A 15,226-nucleotide genomic window follows, 5' to 3' on the forward strand; every position below is an offset into this window, starting at 1 on the left:
GAAGAAGTGCAGCCAGAGTGCTCCTTGGAGGCCAAGATGGCTAAGCTTCGTCTCTCATACTTTGGACACATTGTCCGGAGGAAACAGTCGCTGGAAAAGGATGTCATGCTGGTTAAGGTGGAGGGTCAGAGATAAAGAGGAAGACCCCTAAAGAGATGGATTGGCCAGGTGGCATCATTGATGGATTCAAGTGTGGCAGCAATAGTGAGGTTGGCCCAGGATCGGACATTGTTTCATTCTGCTGTGCCTGGGGTCGCTATGAGTCAGTTCTGATTCGATGGCACCTGACAACAACAACAACAACGATAAAATAGGTGCTTAGTGCTGATCTCACAGGAGTCTTGGTGCAGTGCTGTAGGATCAGCACTGGATTGTTAACAACAAGGTTGTTGGTTCAAGCACACCAGATGCTCCTCAGAAACCCTATATAGGGTAACTGTGAGTCAGAAAAGGCATTTAATAACAATGCTCAGATTACTCCTGATATAGCACTGTAGGATCAGCACTGGACTGCGAACTGCAAGGTCAGCAGTTCAAACCTACCAGGTGTTCCTCAGAAACCATGTCAGGGTCTCTGTGAGTTGTAACTGACTAGACAACACTTAACAACAACAACAACAACGCTGATATCATAGAGTATTATAAAGGTGAAAGTAGAGGAGCTATAAAACTAATAACAATTTTTTTTGCTATAATAAATTTATAGTATCATTATTATTGAGAACAGAGTTAGGAATTTTGGACTCCTGGTGTGGTGCTGTAGGACCAGCACTGAACAATGACATCTATATTGTTATTGTTCTATGTACTGATTAATCAGTTCTGGTTCATAGCAACCGGTGCAGGGTTTCTGAGGAGCAACTCTTGGGTTTGAACCACTGATCTTGTGGTTATCTGTCCAGTGCTTATCCTACATGGCCAATCACAAGCTGACAAAAAAAAAAAAAGTTTTTTCCAGAGAGGTTGTTGAGTCTTATATTCAATAAATATTCGGGTATTAATTTAAATAATTCCAGTTAACACACTGACTGAGCTTTTTTTGAAAATATAAATGGTGACTATTCTGAAGAATAGTAATACAAAATAATATTTTATATGAGTTATGACTGAAAAATTCAAACATGCTTCTACCTGTGTTATTTTAATTCTCAAAATACTATATGGAACAAATCCCTTTTAATAATTGATCAAACTTAAGCTTGAGAAAATTACATTACATGGAAACATCACTGCTAATTTTGCTTCTTACAGAGTGCTTTGGGGGGAATCACAACTACCCCTTAGTCCAGTTTTAACAGCCCCATTCATTTCTTACTGTATTCTACAGATAGGAGACAACATTTGCATTCTATGGCTATATGTGTAATACTGGGCTTTCCAAAATTTGGCAATAATTCTTTTTCTTTGGTTTAAAGATATGCCAACATACATGTATACGATGTTTAAATACCCAGCCTAGCAAGAGAGTTAATCTGACACATTTTGATGAAGGGACTTGATACATTTTAATATCTAAGAATTTTCTTCTAGAATATTAAAAGCAAGGCAAACCAATTCTAATACTATCCAGGCCTGATGATATGCTTAAGCTTTGGGAAAATCCAATAAAGAATTTCATCACTTTATCGACATCTCAGTTGTTTTATCTTTCTTTCTGTCTTCCACTAACCATTTCATTTATATGTACTCGATTCTGTTGCTTAAACTGCATTTTTCCAAGATTCTGTTGTCCTTATCCTATGTGTCAGTCCATATTTACTTTGCCTATTGAATTTATATCATTTACTATCAGTCTAGAGAGTAAAATCAGCAACAAACAAAACAATAAAACCAAATAATGCAAAAGTCCTCGTAAAGCCAACAGTACTCAAGTGACTTTTGAAATGTTGGAGACAAGGAATCAGTGAACTCAGAATCTTTCTCACAGCTGAATTTCTTTTGGAACTGCAAGCATTTCTCCAAAGGTCCTCCTGACTTTCTGCCACAAATTATACCTGTTTTGTGTTCTAGATCTCTATTTTGTGGAAAAGGAGTAAGATTAAAACAAAATAAAAAGCCAAAATGATTTAAAATCTATGTAAGATTTTAATTTGATTACATATTAATCAAAGGTATGTTTTGACTAGTATGAAAATTATTGAGCATACTTTGGTAGTGTATATGACTGAGTCCACAACAACATAACAATAGTCACAAACCTAATTTTCTCTAATTTTTTACTTGCTATATCAGTGCTTTTGAGTCCTGGTGTGGCACTGTGGGTTAATGAGCTGGACCACAACATCAGTTTGAACCCCAAGGTGGGTTGTTCAAGCTTACCAGCTGCTCCTCACAAACCCTATACAGGGTGACTATAGGTCAGAACTGACTCGACAGCACTTAACTGCTACAGTAATACTTTTGAAATCTCTTTTAAAAAATGCATCACTTCTATTACTTTGATTGAGAATGATTATCAAAGTTTTTCCCCTGATTATTTTGTAATATTGATATGATAAGTGCAAGGAATTCTTCCTTGGATATATTCAACACTGTATTTGTCACATTTCCTTTCTATAAAACAGGCTAGGGATTTGTCCCATTTTTACTATGAGTCTAGTACTTTCTTTCACCCATGGAACAGCTGTGCCGGGATCCCTAAGAATGTACTTTCTTTCACCCATGGAACAGCTGTAGCTCGGGATCCCTAAGAATGCCAATGAGATGTCCTAACAGCTCTTATCGGCCTGTCAGGACCTGCTGTTAGTACTCCTCATACTCATTTTAGATGGGTATGCAGAAATTTGCATGGGCCTTATATACACACACACACACACACACTAGTTTGCTGGTGGTTTTTGTCTAATTCTTGCATTGTTCAAGGTTTTTGGAGGTGTATATGTGTGACATTAGATCTTGTTACTTTGAAAGAATACTTGCAAAGACATAGAAAAGAAAATATATTAACATCCATCCTTAAATAGATGGTAAAGTAACCATCAAATATTCAGGGTAGACATATATAGGAGTTCCTGGGTTGTGTAAATGGTAAACAATCATAGCTACTAGGAGTGCAGATTAATGCATTGGACTGTAAGGTCATTATGAACTACAAGGTCAGCAGTTCACGCTCACCAGCTGTGCCTCAGAAACCCTATACAGGGTTACTATGAGTCGGAATAGACTCAACAGCAATTGACAACAACTTAAACACTCCTCAGAAGAAAAGGTTGGCAGTCTACTCATAAACAGTTAGCCACTGGAAGCACTATGAGGCACAGGTTTTCTCTGCCATCAATGGAATTATCATGGGTCATAGTCAACTTGATGGCAATTGGTATATGTATATACATACACTCTATAGTATATTGGCATTCATTTTATTACTTCTAGAAATTCATACTACTCATTTGAACTTTGATGAAGATCAAAGAGCACAGTCTTCAGTATGGATTGCATCTCAATGTAAAGAAAACAAAAATGTTCACCATTGGACCAATAAACAACATTCTTATCAATGGAGAAAAGATTGAAGTTGTCAAGGACTTCATTCTTCTTGGGTCAACTATCAACACTCATGGAAGCAACAGTCAAGAAATAAATAATGTATTTCATTAGTCAAATCTGTTTTCCAAGACCTTTTTAAAGTGTTGAAGAGCAAAGATGTCAGCTTGAGGACTAAGGTGCACCTGACCGAAGCCATGGTATTTTCAATTACCTCATATGCATGTGAAAGCTGGACTGTGAATAAAGAAGACTGTAGAAGAATTAATGCTTTTGAGTTATGGTGTTGGAGGAGAATATTGAAAGTGCCATGGGCTGCTAAAAGAACCAACAGATTTGTTTTGGAAGAAGTGCAACTAGATTGCTCCTTGGAGGCTAGGATGGCCAAACTTCATTCTGATACTTCAGACATATTGTCAGGAGGTACAAGTCGCTGGAGAAGGATATCATGTTTGGTAAGATGAAGGGTCAGAGAAAAAGAGGAAGACCCCCAGTGAGATGGATTCGCCAAGTGGCAGCATCAATGGGCTCAAGCGTGGCAACAATTGTGAGGTTGGCCCAGGATCGGGCAGTGTTTCATTCTGTTGTGCATAGGGTTGCTATGAGTCAGTAGCGACTTGATGGCACTTAACAACAGCAACAACAACAACAACACTTGCACTTGTTATTTTATGTTTCTTTTATATATAGACAAACATTTTGGTGTGCTGTTCTGTGATACCATAACACAAATTGTCCATCAATGACAGAGAAAATTCCAAAGACTATGAAAACCTATTACGCAGAGGTTTGACAAAACTGGTTTCTCATTGCTAGTCCATTATTCTGGCAGCTGTGGAGAGTGAGGATGAAAGGGCTGAGACCCATTTGTATGCTCCAAATAATGGTGGCTCTTTGTAGAGCTTAAAGAAGGCAAGGGATGAATTGGACTTAGATTTATTTAAGAGACAGGAGATCAACCATATTCAAATGTTGTTCTTGATTTTATTTTATGTATTACTTAGGATTGATTGGAGTCCTAGTGTGGTGCTATAGGATAAGCACTGGATCTCAAGGTTGGTCAATGGTTCAAACCCACCAGCCATTCCTCAGAAACCATCTACAGAGTTACTATCAATCAAAGTTTACTCAACGGAACTTAATGACAGCAACAAGGATTGATTAAACAGTTACTTTATGTTCCCTTAAATATTTAGTCTCACAAACCCCATACAGGACTGTTATGAGTCAGAACTGACTCCATGGCACACAACCACCGCCACCACCAAATAATATATATAAAATACTATGAGTAACCCTCTCCCACCTGCCACTACATGGTAGAAAGAAGAGACTCTGTTCCCCCAAAGATTTACAGCCTCAGAAATCCTATGCTGCTATTACTTGCCATTGAGACTGTTCTGACTCATAGCTATCCTGTATAATGTTTCTGAGGAGCAGAAATAAATATGAGTTGGAAATAACTTGATGGTACTTAATGATAAGAACAAGAAACTATCATCTTAATCTTATAGCTACTTTAATTTTAAGAAAAATATAGAACATAATCAAAATACATAAAATCTATTCAGTGCCTTTGAGTCAGTTCAGACTCATAATGACCCTGTATAGCGTTTCCAAGGAGTGGCTGGTGGGTTTGAATCTTGACCTTATGGTTAGCTATCCGGTGCTTATCATACTGTGCCACATTAGATATTTAATAAAATCTGGTCTTATCCCATGTGTACTCACTCACAAACTAAATTCCACTTTCATTGCTTTCTTACCATTTTAGCAATATGAATATGAACAGGCAGATGAAAAGCTAATTTATCTGCAGCACTTCCAAAGCTGAAGCAGAACTGCTCATCTTCATATTGTACAGTGCAGAACTCTCTCTATAACTGAGGAACAGGAAATGTTCAACATGAGGAAATGATCTTGAAAAACTTTATTGACACTGAATGACATAGACTGACATTCAAGTTGTATGTATGTGTGAATGTGTGTGCACACTTGTGGTGGGTGTACTTATAGAATAGAAATTCTAATCTGAATACAGTTCTCTGTGGGATGTTGTGTATTTTCCTTGAAAGTAAACTATTTCGTTTTTTAACAACAAAATTTCATACCCATGTTGTCTTTAAACCTTTGACAAGTATTTGAAAATGGAACATCTAGTAGTAATAAAAGTGGCTTGGATAGAGATCAGAATTGATAATATTTATCCTCCTACCCCCCAGGTCAAGCTAATGCCTCCTGCTCCAAATGATGACTTGGCAACCCTCAGCGAGCTCAATGATGGCAGCCTGCTGTATGAAATTCACAAGCGCTTTGGGAACAATCAAATATATGTGAGTTCCTTTGAAATTGTTTTTTTGCAATGTTTTTGTTTTGCTACATGTTTTTGTCCTCCTTCGATGTACAAATATTAGAAGTAAAGGGCTTATATAAGTGGTGTTGGTTATGGCAGTGGTTTAAAGTGGATTTCTTAGCGTTCACTTTCATTCTTTGGTTTAGTTATAAGGTAAGTTCACTAAAGATCTAAATTTCAGAGTTGTTCATTGAAAGTCAATACCTTGAGAGTAGATTCTAGTACTCACCACTACCACATATCCTATGCCATGATTGTGAAGGAAGAAGATCTTGCTAGATCCAACAGCATGATCTAAAAGATCACAGCATGATGTAAAAAGCATTGTTTGTCTCATCTACTTTAAGGTAGCTTGCTAGATCTGGCTTAGGAATTTCAGGAGGATAAACTGACTGGATGCAGAACTGCCTCTCTTTTTGCAAGGAAGGTCACTGTTGCCCTAAATGATCAGAAAATGTCTTTATAAAATAAAAAAATTTTACACCACTATCTGATAACAAAAATACAATTTAGATGATAAACTCTGTGTGGAGAATCAGTTTGCTGTGGTTGTATCCTCTTTCATATGTAGTATTTTTCCAAGTACTGATAATGATTTAGGTACCCTATAACTTTTCTCTCTTGCTATGAATCCTTGCATCTCCCTTTCTTTCTCTACTACTCTCTCTGATTTTGCCATATCCAACATCATATTCAACAGCAGTTCAATCAGAATGTCTATAGAGACATATGATTATCCCTTTTGTGGAAAAAAAAAAAACAACACAAAAAAAACGGATTTTTTTCCTACTCTACTGAGAAATTGATTAAGTAATTTTCACTTAAATTGTGAACTCTGAAATTGCCCTACAGGTAATAAGTTGTCAGATGCCAATTCTCCAATGACAATTCAGTTCAGCGGCTTAGTTATTAGATGAATTGTTAGCCACTGTAAATACACTTAAAGTTGAATACTTTTATGGAAATTAATGGAGTTGATTTATTGGAATAGAGTGATGTAACGCAATCACTTAGGTCTCTGTTACCTTCCTATTGGCTTATAAAGTGTGTAACAGATTTACTCTGCTTCCTGATCTTTTCCAGCATTATGGATTTTTTTACATCTTAACTACAGTACTGCAAGACAACTGCTTGAAATGTTTTTTATTCTTTATCTTGCTTTTCAAGGGATGTTGTCTCCTAAATAGCCGTTTAACCTTCTTTCAGTCTCTAAGGCCTCTGTCACATGACCAAAGCTACCATCATCCCTTCATGAGTCATCTCAGACAGCCACATAACTTTCAAGGGAAAACTCCATCCCTTCCAATCCAATCTCCAGAATGAAGCAGTGTAGTTTTTGTCAAGTAAGAATGTAAGTCTTTTTATTCCCCGTCTCAAAATTCTTCTAGTTCTTATTATTTTTTATGGAAAGAAGACCAGAATCCTTACTGTAGAGTCTAGAATTTAGATGGAAGCGTTTTACAATCTGGCAGTTGAGCCCTACACTAACAACTCTTAACCACTACATAAAAAACAGGTGATCTTTGCCCTATTTCTTGCATCAGGGCCTTTTAAAGGCTGTTTTCTTTCCCAATAATGTTCTGCTTTTACTGCCATAAAGTACTTACCTTCATAAACAGTCATTCAAATGTAATTTAGTTCCTTAAGTAAACTTTTCCCGTTTAGATTACATTATTATAGGCGTCCTTCCTTAACACACTTATCACAGTTCCTGATGTTATTGTTGTTGTTATGTGTCGTGGAGTTGGTTCCGACTCATAGCGACCTTGTACAGGGTTTCTGAGGCTGTAAATGTTTATGGGAGCAGAGCTCCTTATCTTTCTCCCGTGGAACAGCTCTTAATTTCAAACTGCTGACCTTGTGGTTCGCAGCCCAATTTGTAACCACTACGCTACCAGAGCTCCATCCTGATGATATACCTCGCTGGAAGTTTAGAACAGGCTGAACTGGAAGGTTGGTGATTTAAACTCACCAGCTACTCCTCAGAAACCCTATACTGATTGAGTTGCTAAGAGTCTGAACCCACTCAGTGACTCTGCACAACAACTACAACTAGCTCATCTGAGTCATGGTCTGACTTTTCCATACACTGAATCATCTTCAGAGATATTCTTTTCTGTTTTCACTATTTATCTATATAATCAGGATTGATATGCTCTTCCTTTTTAAAGTTTATGTATGATAGAAATTGGCCATAGTGGGAACTATGGTTTTCTTCCTGGTGTAGCGTTATGATTAATGCACTGAACTGCAAGGCTGGTTTGAAACACAAGGTCGGTGGTTCAAGCTCACCAACAGCTCCTCAGAAACCCTGTGGAAGGGTCACTGTGAGTCAGAACCAACTTGATGGCACGTAGCAACATGTCTAGATTATTACAGCTACATAGTGTAGACTCAAATTTCTTATAGGATTGTTTTAAATTATGGTGTCTGAATTTACTTCTAATGGATAATTAAACAAGTTAAACTTAATGGATTCATAATAAGTCCTGCTCAATGTGTAGTGTTTGGTTCCAATATGAGGGGACTTCAAAAAATTCATGGAAAATTTCCCTGTCTTTCACCTTCACATTTCCATTAACTTTTCAAAGCCTCATTCAGATACATAATATTTTTTCTTTTTTTTAATGCATATGGGTTCTTTTTTTTTTTTTTTTTTAATTTTTTATTGTGAATTTTGCAATAGCTTACATGGGAGAACATTAGTTTTATGTTCATTCTATATCGTTTCATTGCCATGGTTACAATCCCCTCCATGCATTATCAACCAACCAAAGGGTATACACTACAAGCCTGCATCCCGGTCGTCAGCATACAACCCCTATCCCTCTCTGGATCTAAAGTCTCCATCTCTCCACGTCATCATCTCTGCCTCCTTCTCTGGCATCACTGCTTCTCTGGGTAGGGTCCTGCTCTCAGCTCTTCTCCATTGATGGTCCCAGGGGCCTCCACTCCTACACTGAAATGTTAATCACTCCTCTCCTTGCTATAAAACACCTACCTTTACATTTCCAACCCTCACAATCAGTCCTGATAACAATTATTCACTATTGTATCACAAGAGACCTATCCCCATCTCCTTTCATCAGCCCCGCCCAGACAGATTGGCTACTACTCACTGGAGTGTCTACCTTCCCCCATACCCTCTGGATCTAAGTTCCCACTTGAAAGCTTGTAAGCCAGTCACTTCTTGCCTTTGTAGCCCCACCACCACCACCATTTTGGGTAGCCAATGTCCAAGTTGCCCATTCCTGTATACTCTGTGTTTGGAGGGGGTGGGAATGATCCTTGCTGTAAGGATTTGTTTAGTCTGTTGAGCTACTGCATCCATAGGTGTAGGTTAAATTCATAAAATTGTATCAGATTACTCCTTTTTTTTTTTTTCCCTCTTCTATCTTCTTCTGATTGAGCTCTGATCATCCAGTCATTGAAGCCAGGTCAAGTGGGTATTATCTGCAAGTGTGGGTGATACATAATATTTTTACTGTCAGTCTGCAATATGAACTGTTAGGAAGTTTTATAGCAATTTGCGCATTTAATCTCAGTCAGCTCATGCAAATTTGGTCTTGTATTTTTTGGTTTTGTCTTTTTCAATTTCATTATTCTAGAAATTCATTTTTACTGTATTTTACAAAAGTATCAGTCTATGATGAATTAGAGATAAAACACATTGTTCTTTCTCCAAAAATAGAAAAATACTGATCTAATTTTTAAAATCTCAAAAAACAAAGCCTAAGTCTAGTGCCAGTGAGTTGATTTTAACTCACAGCAGAAAACAGGTATACTCCCAACAAGATGTATTGGCACAGGAGCAGCAGCAATGGGCCGTGTTTCCTACTGTTTTGTATAAGGTCCCTATGAGTTGGCACTAGCTTGATGGTGCCTATCAACAACAGCAACAACAACAAATATCATTTTTATTTTGCTTATTTACATTCTTTATTTTGTGTTCTACCTTGTTCTCTCCTTGCTTCCACACACACATACACATGCAACTTCAATGCTGTATCTCTATAGTACGCAGTAGGTGCTACGAAGGAGCCTGGTGTGGCACTGTAGGATAAGACTAGACGGCAAGGTTGATTTGAACCACAAGGTGGCAGTTCAAACCCATCAGCCACCACTTAGAAACTCTGTGTCAGGTTGCTGCGAGTTGGAACCACCTGTAAGGTATTTAACAACAACAGGTACTAGGTATTTAAATATTGAATGAATAGCTAGATCTCTTTGACCAAATACATATTCTTAGAACAAGAATGAAATTGATATTTATGTATCAAAGAAACTAGGTTGGTCAGTAACTTCCATCAGAGCTGGTATAAAACTCATATTTCAACTAAATGACTTGTCTGTCTAATAGTTTCATCTTTTCTTGCTGCAGTCTGATTTGTTATGCAATATGATCCTTCAAAAACATGCAAAGACTCTAAATATTGTGTTAAGTATATAAAGTGATCCATTTGGACATTGGAGTGGGAAGTTTCCCATATAGTCTGTAACTGTGGACGTTCCCAAATCTCCAAACAGGAAATGAATTGTAGGTGTTGAGGCATATGCTTGCTATGAAATGTACAAAACAAAACAAAAACAGCATTGGATTCTCTGAGCAATTACTGCCGTCAATAACAGGCAGAATAAAATATATAATCAAATTCCTTTATGAAGGTGGATAAACATGTAGGCAGCTTTTCTTCTAGAAACACACAAGTAGGACTTGAAATACACAAAAAAAAAATCCCATAAAATAAACACAGGAGCTCCACAAGTGTCTGGTTAACCATGATTGTTCTAAAACATATTTAATTGGCTCTGTTGTTGTTGTTGTTGTCATGCCATCAAGTCGGCTCCAACCTATAGCGACCCTGTATAGGGTTTACTAGTAGTGACTAGTGAGCTTGAACCACTGACCTTGTGGTTAAACCCAACTTCGCAGTCTAGGGCATCAACCCACAGCTCCACACCAGGACTCCTAATTGGCATTAAGCTAACCAAAACCAGAACCAACTTGAAGGCACTTAACAACAACAACAAGCAAACCAGAACAAATAAAATATTGAATGACAGCTACTAGTATAAAGCTTGGTTCATTTCATCCTCTTACTGTTTATATTCTCCTCTGGGAGGCCTGGTGGCACAGTGGTTAAAGCACTAAGATGTGCTCATATGGAACCAGTACAGAGACCAAGAAGTAGTCATTCAAACTGAACAAGGGGATAGTAAGTGGTTTAAAATCAGGAAAGGTGTGTTTCAGATTGTATCCTTTCACCACACTTATTTTATCTCTGTGATGTACAAATAATTTAAGAAGCTGGACTATGTAAACAAGGATTTGGCATCAGAATTAGAGGAAGACTAATTAACAACCTGAGATTACAGATGACATAACCTTGTTTGCTTAAAGCAAAGAGGACTTGAAGTACTAATTGATGAATTACAACCTTCAGTATAGATTGCAACTCAATGAAAAGAAAACAAAAATTCTTACAACTAAACCAATAAACACCATGATAATAAGAGAAAAGATTGATGTTTTCAAGGATTTCAGTGTACTTGTATACACAATCAACAGTCAAGAAATCAAAGGTACATTGCATTGGGCAAATCGATGGCAAAACACCAAAGATGTTATGCTGAGGACCAAGGTGAGCTTAACCCAAGCAATGGTATTTTTGATTGTTTCATATGTATGTGGAAGCTGGACAACAAATAAGGAAAACCAGAGAAGAATTGATGCATTTAAATTATGATATTTACAAGGACTATGCATGGACTGGCTGAAGAACAAGCAAATCTGTCTAGGAAGAAGATCAGGCAGCTCTAGTCCTTGGATAAGGGCATCATTCTTTGTAAAGGAGATGGCTGGTGAGTAAGAGGAAGATCCTCAACAATATGGATTAAACAGGGACTGCGACAATGGGCGTGAATGTCACAATTGTGAGAATGGCACGGGACCAGCCAGGCCATGTTTGATTTTGCTGGGCTTAGGGTCACTGTGACTGGGAGTCAACTTGATGATACTAACAACAAACGACAGTGTCCTTAGATCAACAGAAATTCATAATAATTACAAAGTTCTTTAGGGTTAATACTTTTTGAATCCAGTTTAATAAATCCTGGCTTGGTCATAAAAATATTCTCCAATATTTTTTTCTTGAAGTTTGATTGTTTTAACTTTTGAATTTATGATACATGAGGTATTTGGACATGATTTCACATGGCGTAAAAAGAGCATTAAGATGGATGGTGTCTCACATGCTTTATTTAAAAGACAGAATTCAAGAAGGATATGTTCAAGGTCATATTTTGGCTCCTGTGGAATTCTTTTAATTTTCTTCAGTTTCAGCTTGAACTTGCATGTGAACAATTGATCATCTGTTCTCCAGTCAGCTCCTGGCCTTGTTTTGGTTGATGTTATTGATCATCTCCATTGTGTCTTTCCACAGATGTAAACATTTTGATTCCTGTGTATTCCATCTACTGAGGTCCATGTGTACAGTCCCCACTTGTGTTGTTGAAAAGGGGTCTTTGTAAGGAATAATTCATTAGTCTTGCAAAATTTTTTCATACATTCTCCAGCGTCATTTCTATCACCAATTCCATATTTTCCAACTATTGATCCTACCTGATCACCAGTAATTATCAGTGCACATTCATTGCATGTTTGATTAATTTTAGACTGAAGGAGATAAGTAGATTTCTTCAGTTTCATCATCTCTGGCATTAGTAATTGGTGTGTAAATTTGAATAATAGTGGTATTAACTGCTTTTCCTTGGAGATGTATGAGTTTTAGCTTATCACAGTCAGCATTGTACTTCAAAACAGATCTTTAAATGCTCTTTTTGACAATGAATGAAAGCAACAACATTCCTCTTCATTTTGCTGTTACCAGGATACTAACCAAGTAATAGTCAACACCAGTCCATTTGAGATCACCAGTCCCTAAGATGTTAATCTTTAAGTGTTCCATTTCTTGTTTGATGACTTGCAGTTTCCCAAGACTCATATATCATACATTCCACATTCTGATCATAAATGGATGTTTGTGGCTCTTCTCATTTTGCATTGTGCCCCTCAGCAAATGTAGGTCTTCAAAAATTTACTCCATCCATGTTATTAAGGTCAGCTCTACTTTGAAGATGTAGCTTTTCCCTAATTGAATTTTGAGGACTTTCCAAACTGAGGGGCTCATCTTCCAGCACTGTATCAGAAAATATTACTCTGGTATTTACAAGATTTCAGTGGCTAATCATTTAGAAGTGGTTTGCCTCTCCTTCTTCATCTTCTGCCTTTGTCTTGACGCTCCATTGAAACTCATCTACAATGTGTGACCCTGCTGGTATTTAAAATACAGGTGGCATCACTGCTAGCATCACAGCAACAAATGAGCCATCAGAGTAGGACAAACTGACAGTAGAATGATGATATTGAGCCTTATAGTTTTTGTTGAAACATTTCAATTAGCACTTCATCAAATACTTAAGGCTTGTTTTTTGCCAATATCTTTAGTTTCTAAAATTTTCTTAGTATATGTATTTAAAGTTTTCAAATTTTTCTTAGCCTGTGTATTTAAAACATTTCACTCTAAGTGAACATTTTTGTTTGTGAAGTGCCATTGAGTCAATTTCAATTCACAGCAACCCCGTTTCTGAGGAGCAGCTGGTGAGTTTGAACCAGCTGGTGAGTTGACCTGGTGATTCAAACCGACCTTGCAATCTAGTGCTTATCCTACAGTGCCACACCAAGACACATAGGTAGTATTTTAGTCTAATTATCAATCTTGGTGTTGTAATTAGAATATTTAGTACATTTGTATTTGCTGTGACGGTACACAATTAATAGTGCATCTGAATTTCTATGTATCATTTTATTGGTTTTTAGTTTTTCAACGGTTAGTTATACTTTTACTTATCCTTTCTTGTTTTTTCTTTTCTAATTGTTATTGTTAAGCACAGTTAAGTGGTATCTGATCATAGAGTCCCTGTATCAGGTTTCTGAAGATGGGTTGGTAGGTTTGAACTGCCCAACACAGTGCTTATGCCACAGCACCACACCAGAATGAGAAAGATTTATTTCCCTTTTTGTTCTTTATTAAAATTTTAGTTATTATTATTATTTAAATTTCATTTTATTTTATAGGACAATAGAGCACCTTGATACCACTAACTTATTTTTATATGTGTTCATGTGTTTTATTCATTTATTTTTTAAAAATTCAGTCTAGTTCTTACAAAATTCTTTAGCATCAGAAATAATCAGAAACCCACTGTTTCATTTGTTATGTGCTCCATGTTGTTGTTGGTAACTGCTATCAGGTTAATCATTTTATTTAATTAGTAATAGACTTTTCTATTCTTTTAATTATAAACTTTAAAAAAATAATTTTCAGAATTGTAAGGTGTGATTTGCACTTTCTCCCTTTATTTTGTACAATAATTTAATTTAATTTCTAATGTCTAAACGTGCTACGGATGCAGGTGATTAACTATTTATGTCTTTTTTATTCAACAGACATTTATTGGGGACATCCTTTTGCTTGTTAACCCATTCAAGGAGCTTCCAATGTATTCTACCATGGTAAGTGTAATATTTAAAAGATTTTGAATAGTATAGAGTTATATTAACTAAACATGTTTGTTTGTATTAAATGACTTATTAGGAGGAATAATCAAAGTAGCAGTTAAGTCATACTTGTCAGAAATAAAGCTGGTGACAGTGTAGGGTAAGCCTTGGAGTGCTAACTGTGAGGTCAATAATTCAAACCCAACCAGCCACTTCTCCTAGGGAGAAAGTTGAGGCTTTCTGCTCCCATAAACATTTATAGACTTGGAAACCCAATCTAGGGTTGCTAGAAGTCCCGGTGTGGCACTGTGGATTAATGCACCAGACTGCAAAGCCATTTGAACTTCAAGGTCAGCAGTTCAAGTTCACCAGCTACTCCTCGGAAACCCTATGCAGGGTCGCTATGGGTCAGAACTGACTTGACGACACTTCACAACAACAACAACAACATGAGTAAGAAATGACTCAGTGACAGTGCATTATTTTGTTCTTTGTTTTTTCAGAAGTAAACCTAGAAAACTCTAGATTGAATTGTTGCATGATAGTAACTATAACTTATTCTGAGACAGCTGAGAATAAGTTTTATCATGTCAAAAGTTTCCTCTGCATGTATACTGTGTAGCTCTTACTTAATTGCAATCACCAGATAGAAATATGAAATTAAATATTTTCATTGCAATCCTGTATTTTCCATACATCTTGACTAATTCTTGATAAGTTGTTGAAAGTCCTTATTTAAACCTTATGACTTGTTGCTAATAAAGTCTGTGATATTAAAGACATGAGAAAAAGGCAGGGAAATATTGCATTTATACATTTTCTCAAACACT

The 15,226-nt window shown here is 36.8% G+C and overlaps 1 protein-coding gene across 1 annotated transcript in view; it reads left to right on the forward strand.

Annotated features, from left to right (window-relative positions):
- MYO16 (myosin XVI) overlaps positions 1-15,226 on the forward strand; it is a 912,243-nt gene that overhangs the window by 312,577 nt on the left and 584,440 nt on the right. Inside the window, exons 10-11 of the mRNA XM_006851537.1 lie at positions 5,706-5,816; positions 14,346-14,411. Of these exons, the coding sequence (XP_006851600.1) occupies positions 5,706-5,816; positions 14,346-14,411 (177 nt within the window). The remainder of the gene's footprint in view (positions 1-5,705; positions 5,817-14,345; positions 14,412-15,226) is intronic.

This window comes from Chrysochloris asiatica, unplaced genomic scaffold, assembly GCF_000296735.1.
Source record: "Chrysochloris asiatica unplaced genomic scaffold, ChrAsi1.0 scaffold00029, whole genome shotgun sequence".
In the NCBI taxonomy this organism is placed as follows: Eukaryota; Metazoa; Chordata; class Mammalia; order Afrosoricida; family Chrysochloridae; genus Chrysochloris; species Chrysochloris asiatica.